Source organism: Onychomys torridus, chromosome 3, assembly GCF_903995425.1.
Source record: "Onychomys torridus chromosome 3, mOncTor1.1, whole genome shotgun sequence".
Taxonomy (NCBI): Eukaryota; Metazoa; Chordata; class Mammalia; order Rodentia; family Cricetidae; genus Onychomys; species Onychomys torridus.
The window spans coordinates 25,085,265-25,110,252 of record NC_050445.1 but is presented as its reverse complement, the minus strand read 5'-3'; the positions used below and the strand labels follow the sequence as shown (position 1 = coordinate 25,110,252).

General features: G+C 36.5%; 1 protein-coding gene across 1 annotated transcript in view; it reads left to right on the top strand.

Annotated features, from left to right (window-relative positions):
* Cntnap2 (contactin associated protein 2) overlaps positions 1–24,988 on the top strand; it is a 2,080,708-nt gene that overhangs the window by 866,984 nt on the left and 1,188,736 nt on the right. Inside the window, exons 5-8 of the mRNA XM_036182111.1 lie at positions 7,344–7,547; positions 14,164–14,348; positions 20,239–20,382; positions 22,809–23,073. Coding sequence (XP_036038004.1) covers positions 7,344–7,547; positions 14,164–14,348; positions 20,239–20,382; positions 22,809–23,073 — 798 coding nt within the window. The remainder of the gene's footprint in view (positions 1–7,343; positions 7,548–14,163; positions 14,349–20,238; positions 20,383–22,808; positions 23,074–24,988) is intronic.

The following is a 24,988-nucleotide window of genomic DNA, read 5'->3' as shown; positions in this document are numbered from 1 at the left end:
TACATACATTATGGAACTTAGATTTTCTTCTTTTTGGCAAAAGTGCTCATATCAAAAGTGTTTCCAGCTTCTAGAGAGACAATGCAATGGTTAACAGATAGGAGAGTATGGGAAGTATTCCTTTAAGTCTGCAAATACAATGTACATTACAAAGTGTGAGGCAGCTGTATTATGATATATAAAGGTAATCTGTGAATTTGAAACTTGACAAGTGCTACATTGCCCAGGACTTGAAGTAGCTATAATATGGGATGGGAAAAATAGAGGCCCTCAGAAAAGTTCTAGCTCTCCAGCTTAAGTGACTTGATATTAAATAAGAGAACAAGAGCAAGGAAGCCCATAAAAGGAATTACATACTTGACAAGTAGAGACAGATTTACACCAAGAATATCCATGTGGATCAATCTTCTAGGCAGTTGGGTATTGGAGTGTAAACTTTATAGAGAAGAGGGACCAATGGTGAAAAGAAGGAAATATGTTCTATGTGACTTTGCAAGAGAAAAGAATCAGAATAACAAAAGAGGAACTACATTTGAGAAATGAGAGAGAAGAAATACTCTCTGAACAAATAAAGGGGTGATAGAAGACCCAAATAACACCAAAACCAAACATGAAAGTTAAGAAGAAGAGTAAAGCCAGTTTCAATTCCAGCCATTCTAGCAATGACTCCCTGTAGGAGGGAACCTGTGTGCAATTGGTAAGGTAAGCAGGAAAATGCAAATAAGATCAGCCATAAAAACAAACTAAGGTGACTCTTATTCTCTGAAGAGGGTACCCATTCAAGATCTCTCTTAAATTCTCATAACACTCATTGCTATTTGGTACCTTTGCTTAGAACTTGGCATAGGCTGGCATGACTTGAACTTGGGAGCATATCATTGGGTGGAAGCAACTCAGTATCCAGAAACTTCAGGCTGAGTGAGAGCTGTGGACATAGCTTGAACCTCCCTTGGGATTTTTTCATGGCCTATGATCTGTGAGCAAAACCTAATGAAGGACCTTCTACACTATCCATGGAATTGTAGTCTGTGCCAAGATCCCTGTCTTTCCTACATTAGTGCATCAGGAACTGCGGGGACTCCTGTATAAGCACTGTAGATCTACAACACAGCAGGGAGGCCATAACCCATACTAACATTTGAACACCAATGGAATCTAGTGTATGTTGCCTGGCCAGTCTACAACGTTGGTGCTCTGGTTGATCACCAGAAATCCCAGACAACATGTATCCACAAGACCAAGGTAAGCACTCATTCATGCTCTTCAGATCCAGAAACTAACTTCATTGAATGCATGTAAGTGACAATTATACAGATGCTCGGATATTGGACAATAAAACACAACAGGAAATGTAAAGTTTTGAAAGAAGTACAGTTATTTAGAAACATATCCTAATTTGAAGGACATCTATTAGCCATTTGAAAAAAAAACACTTTAATTATGCTGATTATTGATTTTCAGTTCAGTAATATTTCAGAAAAGAATGTATGAACAGTACCAGAATGTGGGCAGGTAGTACAGGAAATGAATTCAAAATTCACTACAGAGAAATAAATCATAAAAAGAGAGAATCAGGGATATGGGAAATAAGATCCAAATCAATGAAATGAAAGATACGAAAGACAGCCTTTTCAGAAAATCAGATTTAACTAAAGAAATACTTTTAGTAACTAGAGATCATGCCATTGAATTCAGAGTGTCAACAAAATAGGAAAGAAGGAAAGGTGAGAGGGAAATAGAGAGAAGTTCAAAGAATGAAGAATGATTGTACAACATATGGGGAATTACCAAGTGTTCAAACACCAATTTTAAGAATTTGAAAAATAAAAAGAGGAAACACTGAAAATCTATTTCATTAAAGGCTTAAAATCTTCCCCAAGTTGCAAGTCGACACAGGTATTCAGACACAACTGAAAGAGCCTTGGCTAGCAAAAGCCAAAGCAGATAGCTACCAAAGCACATACAGTGAAACTGTCAACAAATCGAGGGTCAGGAGAAAAATTTGAAAACAGAAAGAGAAAAATATCAAGTCATACAACTAATGGCCTATTTGATTTGTACCATCACTCATGAAAAATAAATCTATAAGCCAAGAAAAAAAATGGAAAATATATTAAAAATGCTGAAAGAAAAGAAACAAGTAACAAAGAAATCTGAACTTACCTCCTAAGAAAACTATTACCATTATTTTTCTATCTAAGTATTAGAAGAAATAAAGTCTATCCCAGATAAGCAGAAACTGGAGGGACTGACCTCCACTAGCCAGCTCTATAAGAATATTTACATGAACCCAACACTAAGAAGGGAAAGAACAAAAACTGCTTCATTGTTCAAATTTCTTTAGGGAACCAGGATGTAGAAATTGGGCTGCACTATAGGAAGCTGGTTAATCTGATAATGGCTATCACACTGGAGAGAAGAGAACCAGGTGGACAGTTAGGCCAATACACTGGAAGCCTCAGCAATTCCATCTGATACTGAAGGTCTGAAGGATCGTGGTTAGACTTGTGTGGAGTCCACATGAAAAGCCACAGATGGTTATAGTGAGGCATCGATGGTCCTGGCAGCAGTGACAGGAGCCCTCACTCACGGTCGTTTCTTGACTCCATGCATTTCACACTTTCAACTACATTGTTCCCAGTTCACATTGTGAATATGGCTAAAGCAGCCAGCAATAATGCTCATATGAAATTTATCAGACCAAATTAATTAATCTATTGATTTTTAATTCAACCTCACTCAAATCTTCAAGGTATGGGCAAAATATAGACAAATGCTTTGCAAGATGTAACACAAATGACTATTAGTCCAATTTTCAATAGGCATCACATTACCCTGTGAAACTTCTCAAAGTTGGCCTTGGCTATCCACATTTCTATCAACAGTCTTCTGTTCTGAAGTCCCATTAAACTCATTCAACTAAATCCTGCCATTACCATTCTTAGCTGTTTGTAGCCAGCATCTCTAAACTTTTCTAAATTCCTCCCATAATCCATCTTGTATTTTCAAACTTTAGCTTTAGAAATGTATTTCAGACTTTTGAAGTGACTTTGTCTTTATTTACTATGAATTCTAATATGATTATATATATAATTTTTCACACTAATATTGTTATATATTAGTACGTATAAACATAAATAATGTAGACTATATATAATATACAATATTATATTCTCTATGGTATATGAAACAACCCATATTATTTTATATCTATATTCATGTTTAATACACAAACTGTCCTTGTGTGTATGTATGCAATGTGTAGATTATGCTTCACTTTAGATTAGACAGATGCATAGCTTGGTAGATAAAATATAAAAATCTAACATTTGAACAAACTACTGATCATTAACAATACCTGATCTCTTTTTTACCAGGATTTACACTCTACTTTTAATATGCATTATGTAATTTTTAAACAATATACGTATTTTGGGTAGAAATACATCCAAGGTATTTTAAAATAATATTCCAGTGCTCACATGGTAAACATTCTCCAGAACATCTTATACAAATTCAGAGAGTAAAAAACCACAGCCCAATTAGTAAAACAAGAACGGCCTCATTGCACGAGGATTTGATGAGTTGGGCACACTCCCAACTCCCTGAGTTATTGTTAGAAGCAAAATTGTGGAAACACTATGATTTGGCATTCACTTTTGAATAGCCATTATTGTTGTTCAGATTGCTTAAACAGTTCAACCACACATATTTAATCACTGCAGAAAAAAATCTTAATTTTAGGGAGTGTAAGTAATCAGAATCGTAGAAAAAAATCAGCTTGTCCTAAAATAAGTGTAACGTATGATTAGACTTCAAGTGAAATTTTAATTATTTTTTCATAAGGAATAGAACTAATCTGTGGTGGGTGTTATTTGCATTATTTTACAACATCCCAGATTCTTTTAAAGGAGTATGATAGGTGTTTAAGTATAAATTATATTACACAGATAATTTCAGGGGGTTTTATAATTTCCAAAGTAGCCTTCCACTCACAGTCACAAAAGAATATGTGGATATTTCAAAATAATTTAAACTATTCATTGAGGAACAGATTTGACTTTGTAATGTAGGAGGTCTGGCTTTAAGATCATTTTATCAGTTTTTCAGTCCACCATTAAGGACTTATTATAGGTAAAATGAGGCTGGGCAATGTGAATAACTTCCCTTCATGATTTTTATAAATACTATAGGACTGTCTAGAGGCGATAAACCACACCCATTCTCTCTGTCACACTTCCCCATTGTGCTAAGTGTAAGGCAGGAAAGCATCCTCATTTTCACAAATCACTCTTCTTTTCCTGGCACGGCATAGAGATTTCCACTTATATGAACATATAAAGGTAGAGATTTCTTGCCTCTATCTAGGCTGAAGGGACATTTGCTTCCTGAGATCTGAATGAGAAGCATTGTATGTCACAATTAATATATAGAGAAGGCATATAAAACAGCGATGACTCTATTATTCAATTGTCACTGATAGGAAGCTTGTGGCAAAATTACTCTCCAGAGGTCATAACTGACTCCCTTCTCATGCTTTTCATTTATCCACTTTTCAAGACAAAAAGGAATTTCTACCAACTGTGGGATTATAAATTCAACCTGAGCTCTGAATAGAATAATCGAGTACCATTTTTCTTGCCTTTATCTCTCATCATGGATGATAAAGTTATCGCCACTGGAATTCAGCTATGGCAGTATGGATGATTAAGATCTAGTTTGATTGGCTTTTCAGTGTGAGTAGAAGCCAAGACTTAATGATTGTTCCCTCACCCTCTATATTAATATAAAGCCCTATGATGCAGATGGTGGGAACAGGAGTCTGATGATTATGAAGGGTTTTTTATGGCCAACAGTGCTGATTGTAAGAAAACCGAAAGTACAAGCTCAAGTTTGGCTCTTGGAACTTTCAATTAATTAATATGCCTTTAAGAATTTATTGTTTGAATGTGTGTAAGTGTTCCGATGTGTATGCATGTGTATGCTTGTGTTGTGAGAGCCAGAAGCCAAAGTCATGAATTTTCCTAAATCTCACCCTTGTGTTTTTGAGATTCAATGTCACTGAACCTGGAGTTTTTAGATTCAGCGAGGTTGGCAGAGCAGTAAGCTCTGGGCTTCCTCAGTCTTTAACCATCTTGATCTGACATTACAAGCTTGCCCAACCACAGCTGGCTTTTTATGTGCTTGCATAACAAGCACCTTACTCACTGAGACATCTCCTTAGCCCCTCTCTGAACTTGTAAAATCAGCATTGTTTCAACTCTTTTAAAGGCATATATGTGAAATCATCACCTTGGGGTTTTTAAAGCTATTGATATGAAAGCTATTGATGACTTTGTGGAAAACAGAACTTTAGTCTTAAGTAATTTTAGAAACTTGCTGTTGTTCACTTTGTAGAGAACAAACACTTGGCATAAGAGGTGGTACTCAAAAGGGGCTGGGCAGGAAGAGTAGCCCTCATCTCCTCTGCCACCTTGTTGGGGACATTTTTGGTCAAATGGCTCACTCTAATTACTGCAAATCAAACTGCTCCCTATGGTACTGGAACTAAGCACATGCCAGAAAATCAGAATACAAAATGAGAAAACACTTCCCCAGTGAGCTTTCAACTCCCTCTTCTTTTCCCTGCTACCTTCCCATGGGAGTGTTTTAGGAAGAACTCCCATAACCTAAAGGCTGGCTTTGTACAGAACTATGATTTTCAGGTACTAGAACAACCCAGTTTGACTAACTGTTCCGTAATTTCAAAATTAAAAGGTAACAGACATAAGATTTTGAAAGTATCTTCCCAAAACGTATATAAAAATAACAACTCCCCAGCTAGCTATAGAAATATTTGATCTACATTTTCATAATTCTCCTTAGAACCATCTCATCATGTGGAAACCCATTCACTGCCCAGGCATGGACAGTACACACTCCTTTTTCACTCTTTCTGCTGACCACGTGACTAAACGACTATGGAAATGAGTAGCAAAGATGAAGCAAGTGAAATACACAATCTGCACACTCACTCATGTCTGAAAATTCCAATGTGATCCCCTACATTCACATTAGCTCTATTCCAGTTACAGTACAGCTGGATATTATTTGTCCAACTCAGAAATGGTAACTCAGGATACCTAAGTTTAATTTTTAGAGTCTAAATCATTAATGCCTGGTTCCCTGACTCCAAATGCAAGGGACCAATAAGAAGTCTGAGAGAGTTATCTGAATATAAACACTAGGTAAAAATCAGTATACTGCCCAACACTATATTTCAAATTTCTGCATACTGCATTTAGAAAAGAGAAGGAATTTTTTAAATTAAAATGTATTTACTAAGTTGCAAAGAGTTATCTTTCTTAAGGAAACTGTTTTTCTGTGTAGCTTTGTGCCTTTCCTGGAATTCACTCTGTAGCCCAGGCTGGCCTCAAATTCACAAAGTTCCATATGCCTCTGCTAGTGCTGGGATTAAAGGAATGCGTCACCACCACACAGCAGAAATGTTAAATTTTATAACGTCTTAGAACTGAACATTTTTCAGAAAGAGTGTAAGAGGCAAAGTTGGTGGTTACTAAAAAGTGGTAGGTACTACAAGAACACTGTCTTCTGGACACAGCAAGGCAGATGCAGTATTTGACTCTTAGCAGTTTGGGCAGCATGGGCAAAACCTGTTCAAGACCAAGGCAAACCAAATCCCAGCATAAAGCTAGGAGGTTGGCACACAACCCCAACCTTACTGTGGAGCTATGGACAATTGTTAGGTGCTAGGAAATGGAGAGACGGTTTTCTGTAAGCATGTAGCCTCTGGTAAACTGACTACTCTCCAGTAGAAGACCACACATTCAGGTATATTTGGCCAATAAAAGTTGGTCCTGATGAACACACACACACACACACACACACACACACACACACACACAAGGTTGTATGGGCAGGGAAGGGGATTGGACATGGAAAGAATTGGAAGGTGGGGTGAATATTATCAAAGCTTGTTGTATGAAACTCTCAAAGGATTAATTAATTTCTCTTACTCTTTTTCACTAAATTATACATTTCCAAGTTGAAATTTCAATCATATTCATATTAACCGTGTTTGTATTGTCAATATAGTAATTGAAATAAAATTCTATATTGATAGATATGGTTATGATCATTCTTATCAAAACTCTCCAGTCAATCCACTTTAGGACACATGGTAAATTAATAGAAAGAAAAAAAAAAAAAAAAAAAAAAAAAAAGCACAGTCCAGCGTCTCAGGAAAACATTCAACTCAATTTTCCTGAGTAGGTACTAGCTGGAAATGGATGTTCATCTAAAGCTAGCTACCAGACTAATGAGGTGTTTCTCTCTCCTCTCAGGGGCTGACGTTATCAACTTTGATGGTCATGTTGTGTTACCCTACCGATTCAGAAACAAGAAGATGAAAACACTCAAAGATGTCATTGCTTTGAAATTCAAGACCTCAGAAAGTGAAGGAGTAATCTTGCATGGTGAAGGCCAGCAAGGGGATTACATTACATTGGAACTGAAAAAAGCCAAGCTGGTCCTCAGTTTAAATCTAGGTTTGTTGTGATTCTCTATTATTTTTTCCATCTTTAAAGCATTTATAAAGAAGGAGATGAAGAGATGACTCAGCAATTGAGAGCACCGGATGCTCTTGCAGAGAACTCAGTTACAATTCCCAGCAATACATAATTGCTCATAAAAGTGTCATTCCTGGAATTCCAGTTCCAGGGGATCTGATGACATTTTTTGATCTTCATGGGCTCCCAGCATGTACCTGGTGCACATACATACATGTAGGCAAAGAACTGATACCTATAAAATAAATAAATCCGAAACACTTTAAATGTTATATAATCCTTTAAATTATAAATCTAAGAGCTTACATTATATTGTTAATTATTTTTCATCTATAGTGGTAGATTATCTATTTGTATACCTATTTCTGATTGTCACCTTTTTATCACTATGGCAACATACCTGAAAAACTTAAAAGAAGAAACCTTATGTTGGTTCATGTTTCCGATGTTTCAGCCTATAGTCACTAGACCCATTGTTATGGTCTTTTGTTGAGGTAAAACACTATGGAAGAAGGGCATGGGGGAACATATATGCTTCTGGGGGCCAAGAAACAGAGAGAGTAGGTAGAAGAAGTTAGAAACAAAATAGACACTTTGGTGGCCCACTTTTTGTGACCTATTTCTTTCAACCAAGATCTACCCCTACTGCCTGTCACCTCTCGATATCACTATCAAATCATTATTTAAATGGTGAATTGACTGATCCATCCATGAGGTTAAAGCAATCATCATCCAATCATTTTTCTAAACCTCATTAGCTGACACCAAGGCTTTAACCATCAACCCTTTGGGGAACACTATGGATTTAACCTGTAACATTACTCATTCAACAAAATGTTTGTTGGAGCACTTATACTATGTTCAATATTATAGTAGTTGGTAGCATATATCAGAGAACAGAAAGATGTTGTCTCATTAAGTTTGTGAACCACTCCAGTGAAATAAAAGTAAATGAAGGCAAATTATGAGTGACAGAAGGAAACCAGTTTAGTATGTGTGTATTTATACTGCATCCAAGTTTAAATGCCACCTTAAGAAGCCATAGAACCTTTTGGTAAGATCACCATTTTTACTATGTTAATCCTGCCTATCCATGAGCATAGGAGATCTTTCCATAGTCTGACATCTTCTACAATTTCTTTTTTCAGGGCCTTAAAGTACTTATCATATAGGTCCTTCACATGCTTAGTTAGAGTAACCCCAAGGTATTTTATATCATTTGTGGCTATTGTCAAGGGTGATGTATCCTGTTTGTTTATTGTATATAGGAGGTCTACTGATTTTTTTGAGTTGATCTTGTATCCTGCTATGTTGCTGAAGGAGCTCCAGGAGTCCAATTGTTGAGAAAGAGGAGGGACTGTATGAGTGAGAATTGTTGAGACCAAGATTGGAAAAACACAGGGACAAATAGCCAAACTAATGGAAACACATGAATTATGAACCAAAAGCTGTGGAGCCTCCAACTGGATCAGGCCCTCTGGATAAGTGAGACAATTGAATAGCTTGATCTGTTTGGGAGGTATCCAGGCTGTGTGACCCAGACCTGTCCTTAGTGCATGAGCTGGCTGTTTGGAACCTTGGGCTTACACAGGGACACTTTGCTCAGCCTGGAAGGAGGGGACTGGACCTGCCTGTACTGAATCCACCAGGTTTAAATCCCAGGGGAGTCTTGGCCCTGGAAGAGATGGGAATGCAGGGAAGGGGATGGGGGGAAGGTGGGGCAGGGGTGGGAGGGGGAGGACAGGGGAACCCATGGCTGATATGTAAAATTAAAATACAAATATAATTAAAAAATAAATTTAAAAAAAGAAGCCATAGGACCAATGTCAGAGTGTATGAAGGAAAACGCTCTCTTAGGAAAAAAAAAAGCCACAATGTTCAACACAAGATCTAAGTGATGGGAAAAAAGAAAACAAACAACAAACAACAACAACAACAAAAACCAGGAGAGAGAAGACTGCACAGGGAGGGACGATTGCAGACAAAGAGCTTGAATGCTTATGGAACAGAAAGCAAACTGTAGTGCATACATGCAGTGAATTTCTGAAAATGAGAGGAAGTCCAGGAAATGGAGACTGTTCAGGTCCAGTAGGATGCTACAGGTTCTGGATATCAAAAAATTAACAGCTCTATGATGCTGACTTTGTAGGTGCACTGAGACTCTCATGGGAAGGACTGCCTAAGTCAGCATGAGAGTCAAAGAAGACATCTTCATGGCTGGGGAGAGATGGTGCTGGCATCCAAGGAAAATTATCAGGGGAGATAAAGCAAAATGTACCTAAGAAATTATGTTAGTGGTAAATTCAGCATGACCTGTGATGAATTGTGTACAAAGCAAGAAGAAAAGGATAGAAATAAAGAATGATTCCCAGGATTTAGGCTCAGGCACTAAATAAATGGTTAGTGTCATTTTCAGAAATAGAAAATAAAAAAGGGCATTACAGGGATTAGTTGGGAGACAGCACGTTTGAGCTGCCTATTACATAAACAAAAGGTGTTTATACATAGTCCATTGTAATATATTAGGGGAGAATGCACTCTGGGGGCAACTAACCAGGAAATGCAGAGTAGAGAAGTAAAGAGTGTGTGGTACCCCAGAAGCCAAGGAAAGTGAAATGACCAGTGCTATGTAACTCACCTCAGATATCAACCCGCACGGAGACAGAGAGGTAAAGAATGGCTCTGTCAATAAGGAGGTTACTGTTTACTCACTCTGGGGGGAACTGAGAGAACACTCTTATTGACTTATTTTATAAGTGAAGGAAGAGTAAAATTTGTGGAAATAATATTTGAATTTGATCAGACTACTAAAGGAAGCAGAGGAATGAGATATTGGTGGGATTTGAGGCAACCCAAGGGGTTATTACCTTGGGTGGTTTTCCCACTGCTTTTAAGTAAACAGAGACCATATCTGTTGGCTTGCTGATAACATAACTGAGACTCATATGGTGCCTAAGAAAATGTTCACAGCATTGGAAGTGACATTCAGAATCCCAGACTGATAAGACAATGACAGTTCTTTCACTTGCTTGGCTCAGTTTTCTGGGTTCTAGATAGGAGTACTCAAAGGCAACATGAAGTTCATGGATTTTAGTTTCTCTGTTGGAATAAGAATTCTATAAAAAAAATAACTTAACAATAAATGAATAACTAAAATAGACTTGTTAATTGCATCACCAGAGAAAGCTACAAAATTGAAGATTAAAACACTCAAGACAACCATTACCAATTAGATTTCCCTACGCTGTATTATCTTGAGCCTCTGGATATTTCTGAGGATGTCCTGATTTCTCTGTGTTAACTTATTTTGAGGATTGCTGTTAAGCCTAGGAGCACAAATTGAAATATGCAATAATAAATTGCCATAATTTTGCCATATATTTGCCATATGCCAAAATTGCCATAGCTTTGACTATATATCATCCACATTAAAAATAAAAAATGATGAAAATGTGAATCATATACTTATAAAACACTATTTTTATGTTAAAATAAAGTGTATATGAAACCAAGGGATATGCAAATATTATGTATGCAATTTTAATGCCATTCATGAAAACCAATTACACCACTCCATAAAAATTCTAAGCTGCAAAGAGAAAAATGCATGCATTAGATACAAAAGATAACACAGAATAGAAAAATTAAACACGAAAGATGCCAAACACTCCATCATATCAGCTATAAGTATAACAAACAATAAAATGTAAGAGAATATTTTTTTGTCAAATTAGTAAGTGTGTCTTTTCAAGGTTCACAGGAAAGTGACAGAAAGGATTTTTTTCCTATTCTGCTAATAAAGATATTTGGGGGAAATTATCTGACCACATAGCTTCAGACATTTGAAGTAGTTTGCATATTTTAGTCATGCATGATTAAAAATTGAGACATTTTGAGAAAAATTTAAGCCTAGTGATATATTTTTCAATATTATTTCAACATCAGAATTTGGAAGAAAAGTAAAATTTATAAAAATATATTGGTTATATTAAAATGTGCTTAATTTTAGTTTATTTTAAACATTATTTTATATGCATACCTGTTTTGCCTTCATGGACATATGTGCATAGTTTTAATTCTATAGAGATGTACAAATACATCACTCAAAGACAATTGTAGTATATAAAATATAACTGGTCATCATGGCATTTTGAGTGACAAGGAGCCAGAGTCACTGACTTGTAGTGTGCTTACTATCCAGGAAACCACTGGGCCATGACTGTCATGACCCTGGAAGATGAGCATGACCACCAGTCACATGCTGCATGCCAGGTCTGTGCCTCTGTTGGCACATAAATTCACAGGGAAAGATAAATGGAAAACACTAGAGAATGGATCAGGGACAGTGGTGGAATTTTCCCTTTTGTAAAGAAAGTGTTGGGAGATGTTTGCTGTAGTCTGCCTGATGTTGGTACAACTTGAAAAAGAAAGATGGCTTTGGTGCTGTGGTAAGTATAAAGGCTGCCATTGACCTTGGTTCCCCATCAGGAGACTGATCAAGATGGCACAAAGTGATTCTCTTTATAAGGATAGATGTCTGATTAAGAAGACTCTAAGTGATCCTTCAGAGTTACAGAAAAGAAGCACATGAGAAATACATAAAATCCAGTGAGGAAAGAACACACAACCCTTAAATAAATGAGTGTAAAGTACTCCTCTATCGTGGATAAAAGACTTGAAATAGCTTTTGGAAAAACCAGTGAAAAAGAAATTACTCTCATCACTGTTAACAGAAGAAAATTTCCCTCAGCTTCCTAACGATGGCAGATGAACCTAATGTATAACTGTTTTAGAATGTCTTACAGTTGATATTTACATAGGGGCTAAGTGCTGGTAGTCAGAGCCTGTGGGATTTCCTATGGTAAAAAGTGGTAATATGAGTTCTACACTTCAGGACAATAATGGTATTGCAGGTCTCAATATAGTAATTCAGCTCACTTGTATCCATCCCTGGGTGTAGATCAAAAGACATGAAAATCCTGTCATTGAAAAAACCTGGGAGTGCAGAAGAGTAATGTGTTGTCCAGAATCAGGTGAAGGACAATGTTCTCTTAATTTTGCAGTGAGTTGCAGTGGCTACACTCTTTTATCCAGTGAGGCAGTAGCTTTGCAGCACAGTAAGAAGCAACTAGAATATTCAGCCTCCTCAAGAAACATAACTAATATATCAAAGGTTTCACATTAAATATATATATATATATATACCTGAATATGTATACAGCATACATATAAATAATTAAATGGTTGTATATGGAAAAACATCTAGAAGGAAATAGATCAAACTATTTTTAGTGGAGAAAATAATTTGCATTTCACTTTACTTGTTTATTCTTCATAATATTCTTAATCTGTAATCATGAACAAGCATTTGTTTTGAGACTTGCAAGGGGGCTAGAAATTGTTTGTAGCATATGACCCTGTAGAATGGAAGGGGAAGATTCAGTGGGGGAATCAGAGCTCCAACAAGATAAAAGCATTTGTGAAATATCTATGTGAACCTGTGTATACATACAACCATAGTTGAGGTGTGTCTAAAGAAGCTATTTTATTTGAATTTTTAAAATTTATTTCACATTTGTGCATGGAGGGCAATGTATGAAGGTCAGAGGACAGCCTGCAGGAGTCTAACTTCTCCTAACAATGTTGCTCCCTGGAATTTGACTCACAGTGTCAGCTGGACACCAAGTGCCTTTACTCACTGGTCTATTTTTCCAGTCTAAGATATTTATCTTTTTCAGAGCTGTTTTCATCTTACTTTTTTCTAATGAAACATGTAGAGTAACCTTTGAAAATCAACTGTGGTTCTTAGAGATGTGACATTACCTTTGTGAAACATGTTGCTCGTTCTATGACCTCACCAAAAAGAGTCATTACTATTTTACTGGAAAGTAGTTCACTTCCAAAGTTTTATTGACTGATGGGGATTTATGATAGCAGTAGAAACATACCTACTCAAACACCTACTGCCACTCTGTACTGCCATCTGTCAGTAGCAGGTGACCATCCTGCTTCTCAGACACTTTGTGTGTGTGTGTTTCCAACAATAAAACACAGGACAGCCTTGCTATTTAGACTTATTCTTTTTTAATTTCTCCTCCTTTCTGGTCTCCTACCAGAGAGAGGAGCACATGCACACACACACACACACACACACACACACACACACACCTCATTGTCACACACGTACTTTAGCTTTCATCCCCATACATGAAGAAACAAAGATTACTCTCCCTATTTTGCATGTCAGCAACCAGACTCAGAGCAGTGACCAGCTTGTCCCCATCTAAACATCAAACTAATGTGGTGGCACCCGAGCCTATGTGATACTGAGCTGATAACTCATTCACCCTCCAAAACTTAGCAGAATTCACAGCACTGTCCAAAATGTTTGCATTTTCTTTTTAAGAGAGCAGGCATTTCCTCATTTTTGTAACTTTTATTTATAGATCCTGCAAAAATCCTGGTTCTCCTATACCAACTTTGATAGATGGAGCTCCATTTGTATATTAACTTCACATTGTAAAGGGAAGATCTGCCCCCATGCATAGTGGCTGTGCAGTCAATGTCTGATTTCCCTTTTGCTCCCATTACTCAGGAAGCAACCAACTTGGCCCCATCTATGGCCACACATCTGTGACATCAGGGAGCCTGCTGGATGATCACCACTGGCACTCTGTGCTCATTGAGCGCCAGGGACGCAGCATTAACCTGACCCTGGACAGGAGCATGCAGCATTTCCGCACCAATGGAGAGTTTGACTACCTGGACTTGGACTATGAGGTACACTTGAGAATGTGGGATTGTGATGGAGAAGGAGGGAATGCATACTCTACTATTGCTTTTTCTTAATTACATATCTGCTCAAGCCTTTACTCTTCCTTCTCTATAGAGATGAGATATCTTTAAATCTAGTTTATTTAACAAATTCTATGTGTAATTGTAATATGTATTATATATATTTCAGTTGATAATTTTTCTTTTGTTGAAAATAGTTTCCCTCACATACAATATCCTGTTTATGGTTTCCCCCGCTTCCTCTACTCCTCCCAGTTCCACCCAACATCCCTTCTACCCTCTCTTTCCTCTTACTAGAAGACAAACAGGAGGGGCTGGAGAGATGGCTCAGAGGTGAATAGCACTGGTTGCTCTTCTAGGGGTCCTGAGTTCAAATCCCAGGAACCACATGGTGGTTCATAGCCATCTATAATGAGACCCAGTGCCCTCTTCTACTGTTCAGGAAGAAATATACATATACATATACATATACATATACATATACATATACATATATATGTGTGTGTGTGTGTGTGTGTGTGTGTGTGTGTGTGTGTGTGTTTGTATATAATAAGATCTTCTTTTAAAAAAAAGAAAGGAAAACAAACAGGCTTATAAGTGATAATAATAAAATAAAATAACACATTGTAATAGGACAAAACAAATGGAAGGAAGAGAGCCCAAGCAAAGACAAGAAACAGATAAAGATGCAGAGTCCCAGTTCTTTGCACACCCAGGAACCTTATAAAAACACTAAACTGAAGCCATAATATATGTATAAAGGACCTGTAGGGGAGAGGGAGGGAGAGAGGGAGGGAGGGAGAGAGAGAAAATGCGTATGTGAATGAAAAGTAAGTCAAAAATAAAATAAAATTTAAAAAATGAAGGAAATACCTGACAGTATGATACAAGATGCCCCCAAAGATACTGTTTAGTTTATTTTCTGTTGGCTACCTATTTCTGGGCATGCAGCCCACCCTCTAAAGTAGTTTGTCTCACCCGTGAAACTCCTTTGAAGTAAACTAAAATTTCATTTGCAAGTGGTTATTAGCTAGAAATAGGATTGTTTCCAAGTATAGGAATTAGGAAATAAGAAACTAGATTAGGGATGGGGGCATGTGTCCTTCTCCTTTTGGCCCTGAGAATCCATCGGGTGCAGACCTAGGCCAGCCCTGTGCATGCTACCTCAGTCTCTGTGCCCTCATATGTGCATTGGTCCTCTTGTGTTTAGAAAGTCCAGTTCTTTTGTGTCCTCCATCCCCTCTGGACTGTTATGTAGTTCCATTGGAGAGGATGCTCAGACAGAGCTCAGTGTTTCCCCTGGTCTCCAGCTACTGGAAGTCCATACATATATCCTTCCACTTCTCCACCATAAGGACCAGGCCTTTCCTTATGGACCCCTATTTCCAAACATCACTACTGGCAATGAATTATGACATCTATTACTCATGAGACTATGCAGTATGTCATATACAGAAGATTCACTTGTGTTTTGTAATATAGTGAATAAAAATTTCTTCATATCTATTTTATATTATTTCTAAATTCATGCATATAGATAGGACTTTTAGTAAACTTTTCTTAGACATGGTTTTCATAAAAAATAAACTATAGAACATTTTTAAAGAATTGTACACTAAGATTCATTTTAATTTCTAAATAACCAAGTATTTTTAAAATACTCTGGTCCAATGAGATTACTCAGAAAGTAAAGGCACCCTAAATTCAATCCTGTATTGAATATATTACACTATATATAATGAAAAAAGAAATGGGCTCTTACAAGCTGTGCTCTAATCTCACCAAGCACAATGAAGCATGTGAGTGTACACACACACACACACACACACACACACACACACACACAAAATAAATAAATAAATAAATAAATAAATAAATACATAAATATAGAAAACAGATAATAACTTGAAAAACTCAAAGATTACCTTGATGCTTAACATATACACGCACACATACATATATGCATGTATATATATATATATATATATATATATATATATATATATATATATATAAAACATGCATATGTTATAATTTTATAACATTCAAGTTGATATATTAGGCTTTAAGTAAATTATCAGAGTGGTTCAATGCAGTGAATCACATCTGTTACTAGTGAAGCCTTTTGCAGTGTTGTATGGAACTGGAGTGAGAAGACAGTACTGCGTGTTCTGGAGCAAGCGTCCAAGCAATATCTAAAGCATGACATATCAGCAGACAGACGCTTCCCAACTTTCTTCATTCATGGAACTAGTCAAGTTTTAATAATCTTCCAAAGTATTAGGAGCATAGGTGGTTCAAATCACTTAAAATTTATGTCCGACTAATTTGAAAGCCATTTGCAAACCTCCTTCCTTACAAATAACAGTGGGATAATGAACAACATTATGGTACTTGAATATATTTTCAGATTTGGCCTCTAATTTGATACTGTCATTCTTTTGTACTGGCCAATTTCTATACTGTATATTTGGCTTCCAACCTCACCACACACAACAGTAAGTCATGATGATAAGAATTATGATTCCTTCGAAGATTTAGTAAACACTGGGACAACATCTGAGGTTTCTGTGAATCTTTGTGTTCATTAAAATCTACATTTGAGAAAGCAGAAATCTATGTGCACATTGTGTGTGTTAGCCTCCAACTATATGTAAAATTTAAGAATATAGAATATGCTCATCATAAAATTATTGGTGAGAAATCTGAATTGATAGCTATAAAATGTATTTATATGTCAATGGAGACAAATTAACATAAAATATAAGCTTAATCCTGAATTATTGATCCCCCCAAATACCCATCTACAAATGATTATTAAAAGAAGCTATGAATTTTAAAGAGAACATGTGGGATACATAATAGGGTTTGGAGGGAGGAAAGAGAAGGGAGAAGTGATATAATGATATTACCATCTCAAAACTAAAATAATTCTTTTAATAGTGAAAGAATATGAAATTCCAAGAAATTTGAATCTCCTGAAAGTTGATACTGCATCTCTTGTGACTTACTGCTCTATTGTATTAGAGAACTTGCAGATGAATTATTCATCTTCCATTAATAAACTTTGAAGTATCACAGAATAGGGAGACATCCTGAAGCATTAGCCATGGGCAAACATAATTCCAATTTTCAAAAACCATAATTAAAGATTTGGGGTCACAGACACCACTGAGTTTGTGATAAAATCTGTGCATATTCATGTGCACGTAACACATTCTCCATGAGGTCAACAGTTCTAGGATTTCACAGTGTGTCAAATCATTCTGTATACAACACAGTCTCATTTTGGGAACTCTCAGCTATGGAGTGGAATGAGTGGGACGTATTTAACAGAAGAAGTATTAGGGGAAATATAAACTTACTGAAAAATGATGATGATTTAATTATTATTTCTCATTGATAAGCTAGGATCTAGTAACTCCTCTTGGGAACAGCAGCTATTGTCATGTGTCATAGTAAAAGCGGGTGTGTCTAATGTATTTTATACTATGTAGTAAAGATACTTTATGTGTTATTTAAAGAAATCTGGGGCCTATTAAGAACCAGTATCAGAACAGTTGTCCATGTCTCTTTGATGTATCAACAGAAGAAGTAGATTCCTACCACACAAGCTGGTAAAATTAACTTCAAACCAAACAACACATATTTTGTAAAACTCATATTGTAGTATTAAACTGTAGAATAAAGGATAAAAGAGCTAGTCTTCTCTTCTTTACAAAGACTGTGTCCTGTTCCCCTCAAACTACTTGACCTCAGGTCTTGTAAAGTGGTCTGAAGCAAAGGGCATTGAGGCTTAGCAGGAATATGCTGGAAGCTCTCAGAAGCTCTCACTGGAGTGGAAAAGGAGGAACACACTGGTCTGATTCTTTAAATGTCATAGTGTAAATATCTCATCATGGGGAATTTGATGCTGTAAGTTGAATTGTACTGAGTAGGGGTCCACAAAAAGATGATAACTGACACACCATTGCAAAACACAGTACTTGCATCAGATAGGTGCTATATAAATAACCTGTAAAGCACATATAGTAAGTGTAGAGATTAATTATGAGTAAATATTAACATTCTGTTGGAAGTCATTTATTTCAAACACTGTCTTTTTTGTGATTTAATAGTGCTTCTGTTGAACACAAGTCCTGATGAGCCAGCTAGTACTAGCAGTATCCAACACAAGATTGCTAGGGGTAGACAGAATACACCATTTCCAACAATGTACATCAGCAAAGAGACTTGATGTACTACTTTGCACCTTTGACATGGTTCAATATTGACATTACTATTGTGTGTGAAAGTGGCCCAAAGCTCTTCTCTGTGGTGCCATTATACAATAAAGTGGGGAGAACACTGTCAGCAGTCAAACTACTAACTACATGGTAGCGTGAGATTGAAGGAGTATATATTTTGTTCTCCTCCAAGTCAAGGAAACTAAGAGACAGGGCAGTAATCCAGGGTTTGGCTAGATTTGATTCTGTTCTTCAGTTAAACACCACTTACAGTACTTTGGATGAATGCCATGATTTTTTTTTTTTTTGCAATATATCTCTGCTTGTGAAAAAGGAAGTGACTCTTACTGTCCTTTTTAAACTTATAAACACACTCCAGTCATAGAGAAAATCAACCATATGTCCCTCCAGCAGAACTGGAAACCTAGATTTGAATCCCTTTCTGACTCTCACTTTATTTTTAACTTCTCCTTTCATGTATGAACTCATTGCGTGTGATGTATATTCAGCTGAACATGATTAATAATATTTAATTTTATTTTAAGTGGGGCCTTCTTACAAACATTGTTTCATAAACCATCATTAATTTGTCTTATTCTCTAAAACTAATTAAGCATTTTAAATGCCATAGGACCTAATAATGGAGCATAATTTACTCATGAGCCTCCTAGAATGTTGCACATCCTTGCCTTATATCAAATATAAAGTCCTCACTTTTGAAAATGTCTCAGCAGTTGCTTTCACATTATAAACTATAAGGGAAAATTGAAAATGATGATCCTATAAAGGAAAAGTCTGCTTCATAGAAGTTGCTACTACAATCACAATTATACATTACATTTATTTACTAATTTACTATTAGTAGTGAATATTCCTAACAATACTGATTCAGTATAATTTTGTATCATCTATATTATATCTACAGATCTTGAAAGTTGTGAGACATACATAGGGTAAAAAAAAAACATATCCTTTATAACAGTGATCCTCAAAGGAACACATTAAGGAGGATTTTTTTTCCTTAAGGTCTGCAAGATGTATAAAGTATGTAAACCTTGAGTGCCCAACTTTCAGTCCCTATACCCTACAAAGTTCCTAATCCATACACTAATGGTATTTTTCAGCCATTTTCTATACTCAAAACAATTTTAATGAACCGTTGAGTCCAGTAGTCATTAGACTTCACATAGCTCTCAGAGAGCAAATACAGTATTCCTTGCTTTAGGTTACACTTTTATCAGCTTATTATATTAGTGCTGGTTGTTTTGAGATTACTAGAGGCATTTATTGGTAACATGTCTTTGAATGATAAATATGAATATATAGTTTTAATATTCCTTGATAAAATAAAGTTGCTAGATAAAATCATTTTAAAATATTCTCAAGACAATTTATAAAAAGCCTTTGGTGTTTAAAAACTGCAAGGGAATTTTGCTATGTTATTGGTCAAGTTATAATCTAATCATTGGAATTAATGATTCCACTATGCATTTCAGTAACAACATAATGTAATGTGCAAACAATTTTGTAGGCAATATGATGTTTGCTTATTTTTGACTAAGATAAAAATGCCTAACAATTGTATTTATAACTGTGTATAGTTTGTTGTAAGAAAGTGTAAACATTTACATTTAATTTTTTTCTCAAAGATAACATTTGGAGGAGTACCTTTCTCTGGCAAGCCAAGTTCCAGTAATAGGAAGAACTTTAGGGGCTGCATGGAAAGCATCAACTACAATGGTGTCAACATCACTGATCTTGCCAGGAGGAAAAAATTAGAGCCATCAAACGTGGTAAGAGTCCAAAATATTGACCCATTGACAAAATTCACAGGAACTTTTTGTTTTTTAAGGGGCATTAAATAACAACAAACATCTATCCTTTTTCATCCTGTTTGGATTCAGTTCAACAGTGTAAAACAGATGTTGCCTAACAATGTGTAGTTACTTGACATACTCAGAATACACATTGACTTTGAGTCAAGCCAGCCTTTGTGCCCAATGGTTTTAAACTTTCACCTAAGACTCATAAGAAGGAGAACAGACTGAGAAGAGTTGAGGGAAATTGGAGAGGATGAAGAGGGCAACCAAAATAAATTATACACATATATGGACTTGTCAAAGAAGACTATTAAGGATCTGTAAATGAAATATCAGAGTAATAGCTAAATAATGAATTCAATAAAAATGACTTTTGTTCCTTGGAGAAACAAAAGTGGGTCACAAAAGCTCATGTTGAGTTCCTTCTGGATCCTATGGATACTGGTTACAGATTTTTTGAAGAAGACCAAATAAGGAGGGGGTCTTAGCAGCCTGTGTCTCTGTGTACTGCTGGGTAGCCCCAAAGATAGTAACAACTGTTTTTCATGGAGCTTCCCTATAGCTCTGCTTGCAGTTTCAGAGGCTTAGTTAAATATCATGGTGGGGAGCTTGGTGGGAATATGGTGCTTAAGTGTTAGCTGAGGGCTGCATCTTGATCTGTAGACAGAAGAAATGAGAGAGAGACAGAGAGACAGAGAGAGACAGACAGAGAAAGACAGAGAGAGAGAGAGAGGAAGGAAGAAAGAAAGAAAGAAAGAAAGAAAGGAAGGAAGGAAGGAAGGAAGGAAGGAAGGAAGGAAGGAAAGAAAGAAAGAAAGAAAGAAAGAAAGAAAGAAAGAAAGAAAGAAAGAAAAAAAGAAAGAAAGAAAGAAGAAAGACACAGACAGACAGGCAGGCAGACAGACAGACACTGAGCCTGGTATGGGCTTTTGAAATCTGGAAGCCCATCCCCAGTGACACACTTCCTCTGACAAGGCTATACTTTCCGATCTTTCTAATCCTTTCAAACACTTTCTGGTGACTGACCCATTCAAATATATGAGCCTATGGGGGCCATACTTATTTAAACCATCAAACACATATATCATGTACTACTATGTAATTGCTGACCAATATATGTAATGTAATATTTACACAAGCATATACATACCCTATATACTATGCACACACATAAAGATATAGACAATGTAGTAACACACATACACCATGTACTACTCACACACACACATATGCCACACACAATAATACACAAGGACATGCACATAACATATACATACAAACACATTCACTAACATATAACATAGCAATTAGTATACACATAAGCACACATACTCCATATTCTTCTCACAAAACAATATACTATATGTTCATATACCACATACTATGATTATGTACAAACTCATACCCCACATATGCTCACACAAATATACACTACACCTAAACACACACACACACACACACACACACACACACACACACACACACACACTTGTTAAGCTTTTAAGATTTGGAAGGGTGTGTCACAGAGGACCTTTCACTGTTCTCAAAAATTGATGCTTTAGGGAAAGGATGTAGAATGTAAATAAAGCCTCAGAATAATATTTTTATTATTTGCAATTGAAAAAGTAAAATTTTAATTCAGTGTTGGTCCTGAGATGTATCCATTTGGTTCTCAAACTACAGAACACCAACCATGGGGGCCCGTTACTAAGGTAACTGTTAACTACAAAACATGTTGAAGATAGAAAAGCCTTTGAACAGCCAAAATATTTTATAAAGTATAAGGCATAAACAAGTATATTTTATTTTAACAAATTATTTGTAGGCAACCACAGAATAATTTTTGTAGCAAAATCTACACACACACACACTGAAAACATTAGGAAAAATCATGAAATAGAGCATTTCATTGCAATCCCTAAAAAGTTTACATTTTATAAGAAATTTTTTCAGAGACATTAGTAGCTGTTATTTCAGTGAAATTCACTCAGCTCCCTGAAGACTCCCTATATTCTCACACCCACAACCTTCTGGTGCATATATAATACACAACATATGATATATGATATACATATGTATATGTATAATTGAAAGAAATAATAATGTCATCAAAGTCCTTAAAATATGATGATAAGATGAAGACCATTATGTGGCCTCTCCTTCACAGCAGGCTACTAAGCTATCAGTCTCTTGACTGGTGTTGTGCTGTGCTCTGAGCTAGAAGACCAGCTACTGCTTATTGAGTCTAATACTCCAGGAAGTTTTGTCAACATCCATGCACGTACAAAATCAGGCTGAGATGCTAGCCCTTTAGTTTGGTACAGGATCCATCACTTCTTGGATATTTGTAGAACCATCTCTTTATCAGTAATTTCACATAGATGTTTGTTTGCTTGTAGGGGAATCTGAGTTTCTCTTGTGTGGAGCCCTACACAGTACCAGTCTTCTTCAATGCTACAAGCTACCTGGAGGTGCCTGGCAGACTTAATCAGGACCTGTTCTCAGTCAGTTTCCAGTTCAGGACTTGGAACCCCAGTGGCCTCCTGCTCTTCAGTCACTTTGCAGATAACTTAGGCAATGTGGAGATCAACCTTGTGGAGAGCAAAGTGGGCGTCCACGTCAACACCACACAGACCAAGACAAGCCAAATTGACATCTCCTCAGGTCAGTGGCATCTGCTTGACTTTTGCTTCTGAAACTTCTGTTGACAGTCCCAAAGTGGAGGCTGTCTGCACCCCCCCCCCGTCTTTAATCTTTTACAGTCTCATGATTATACTTTCCATTTGGAATTTTAAAACTCTTCATTACACTAAATTCTGCTTAAGAGAAATGTAGAGTTTAGGGCGTGGACAAGGAAGAAAGCTGGTTGACTTTGAATTATGCCATGTGAATCTTCTAATTCTTCTAGATGCTATATCATATTTATTAGAGAAATAGTTATTCCTAAACATGCATATTTTGTTATAAAACAAATAATGTTTGTAGTGACATGACAGTATTTGATTTATTTTGACCTCAAAAGCATTCAAATATCTTTTACTAGCAGTTATAAGATTATGTTAATTTAACTATCAGTTTAAAGTAACACTTAACTGCCTCAATCTCCTAGACATTTGCCAATTGTTGGCAAAATGTAAGCAAGTGGTAAATACAAGACAGAATAGCAAAGTCTACATGTCTACCGAGGGAAGCTGCACTTGACACTGTTTTAAATGGGCATTGTTATGATGTCATAAGATGAAGCTTAGGATATACTGTAAATTGACATTTATCAGTCCTGGAATATTCTTAGATTGATATGGTATTCGGAAAGATGACACTACAAAATGAGATGTTATTAACCAAGAAAAATCAGGTGCAAGTTGGAATAGTGATAAATAACACTTTTATTCAAGTTTCTCTAGTTATTCCTTGAAATGAGATCATTAGTTACATGTTACTGTGGTATACAAAATACCAAGCAAAAATAATAGAGATAGGAAACTCTGTCTTAACTAATGATCTGAAGGTACACTCCATGATGGCAGCAGGGCATGAAGCATCTGGCCATATTGCATTCAGGGCACAGAGAAAACAGTGATGTTTAACTTGCAATAATGATTCAGATATAGATTGGAGACAAGAGAGTAGCATTTATGGAGCATTTAGTACAGATATGCCAATTACAAAGAAAGGAGGCCATGGCAGATAAAGCAGGTGCTTGACTCCCTCTACATTTTAGAATAGGACATGATCATTCTGTAACTTTTGGCAGACACCTGACACCCTTTCTAACACACTGAATTACTTTGTTCATCTCATCTCTTCATCCCTTTTCTAGGCTTCAAGTTCCTGCAAGGCTGAAACCATACATAGTCTTCCTGTATTGTGAGCTTCTACATCTTCAGGGAAAGATATTACAGGAATAGTTCTCTGTAGCTGAAGCTTTTCTGTGTCCCACCTGGTCCACAGTCACTCAGACCCAAGTAAACACACAGAAGCTTATATTAATTAAAACTGCTTGGCCATTAGCTCAGGCCTACCACTGACTATCTCCCATATTTAAACTCAGCTCATTTTGGTTAATCTATATGTTGCCATATTTTCCATGGCTTTACCTGTGTGCCTTTACATGCTGTTCCCTGGATGGCGGGCTGGCATCTCTCGACTCAGCCTTCCTCTTCCCAGAATTCTCATTGTCTGCTTATCCTGCCTATACTTCCTGCCTGGCTACTGGCCAATCAGTATTTTGTTTATCAACCTATCAGAGCAACATATTCACAGCATACAGAGTGACATCATCCATCAGTTCTCAAGTTCAAGACTTATTCCTAAGGCTAGCTCTTAGTCAGATATTCTGCTGAAAGAGCCTGTCTTCTCATACAATGGGCTCTGTGCAGCTGGAATGTCAAGCTCTGTAGACTTCACCTGTTCATCTGATAAATGTTCTTAAAAGCTGCTTATGGATTATCTAAATGCCAAGACACCACTTTCCTGTGCTCTGATTTTGTATTATTATTATTTTAATTTTTCCTGCACATTCAGTTAAAATGATTAATCAACCAATTTTTAAAATCATTTTCTTCTCTGGTAAGCTCTG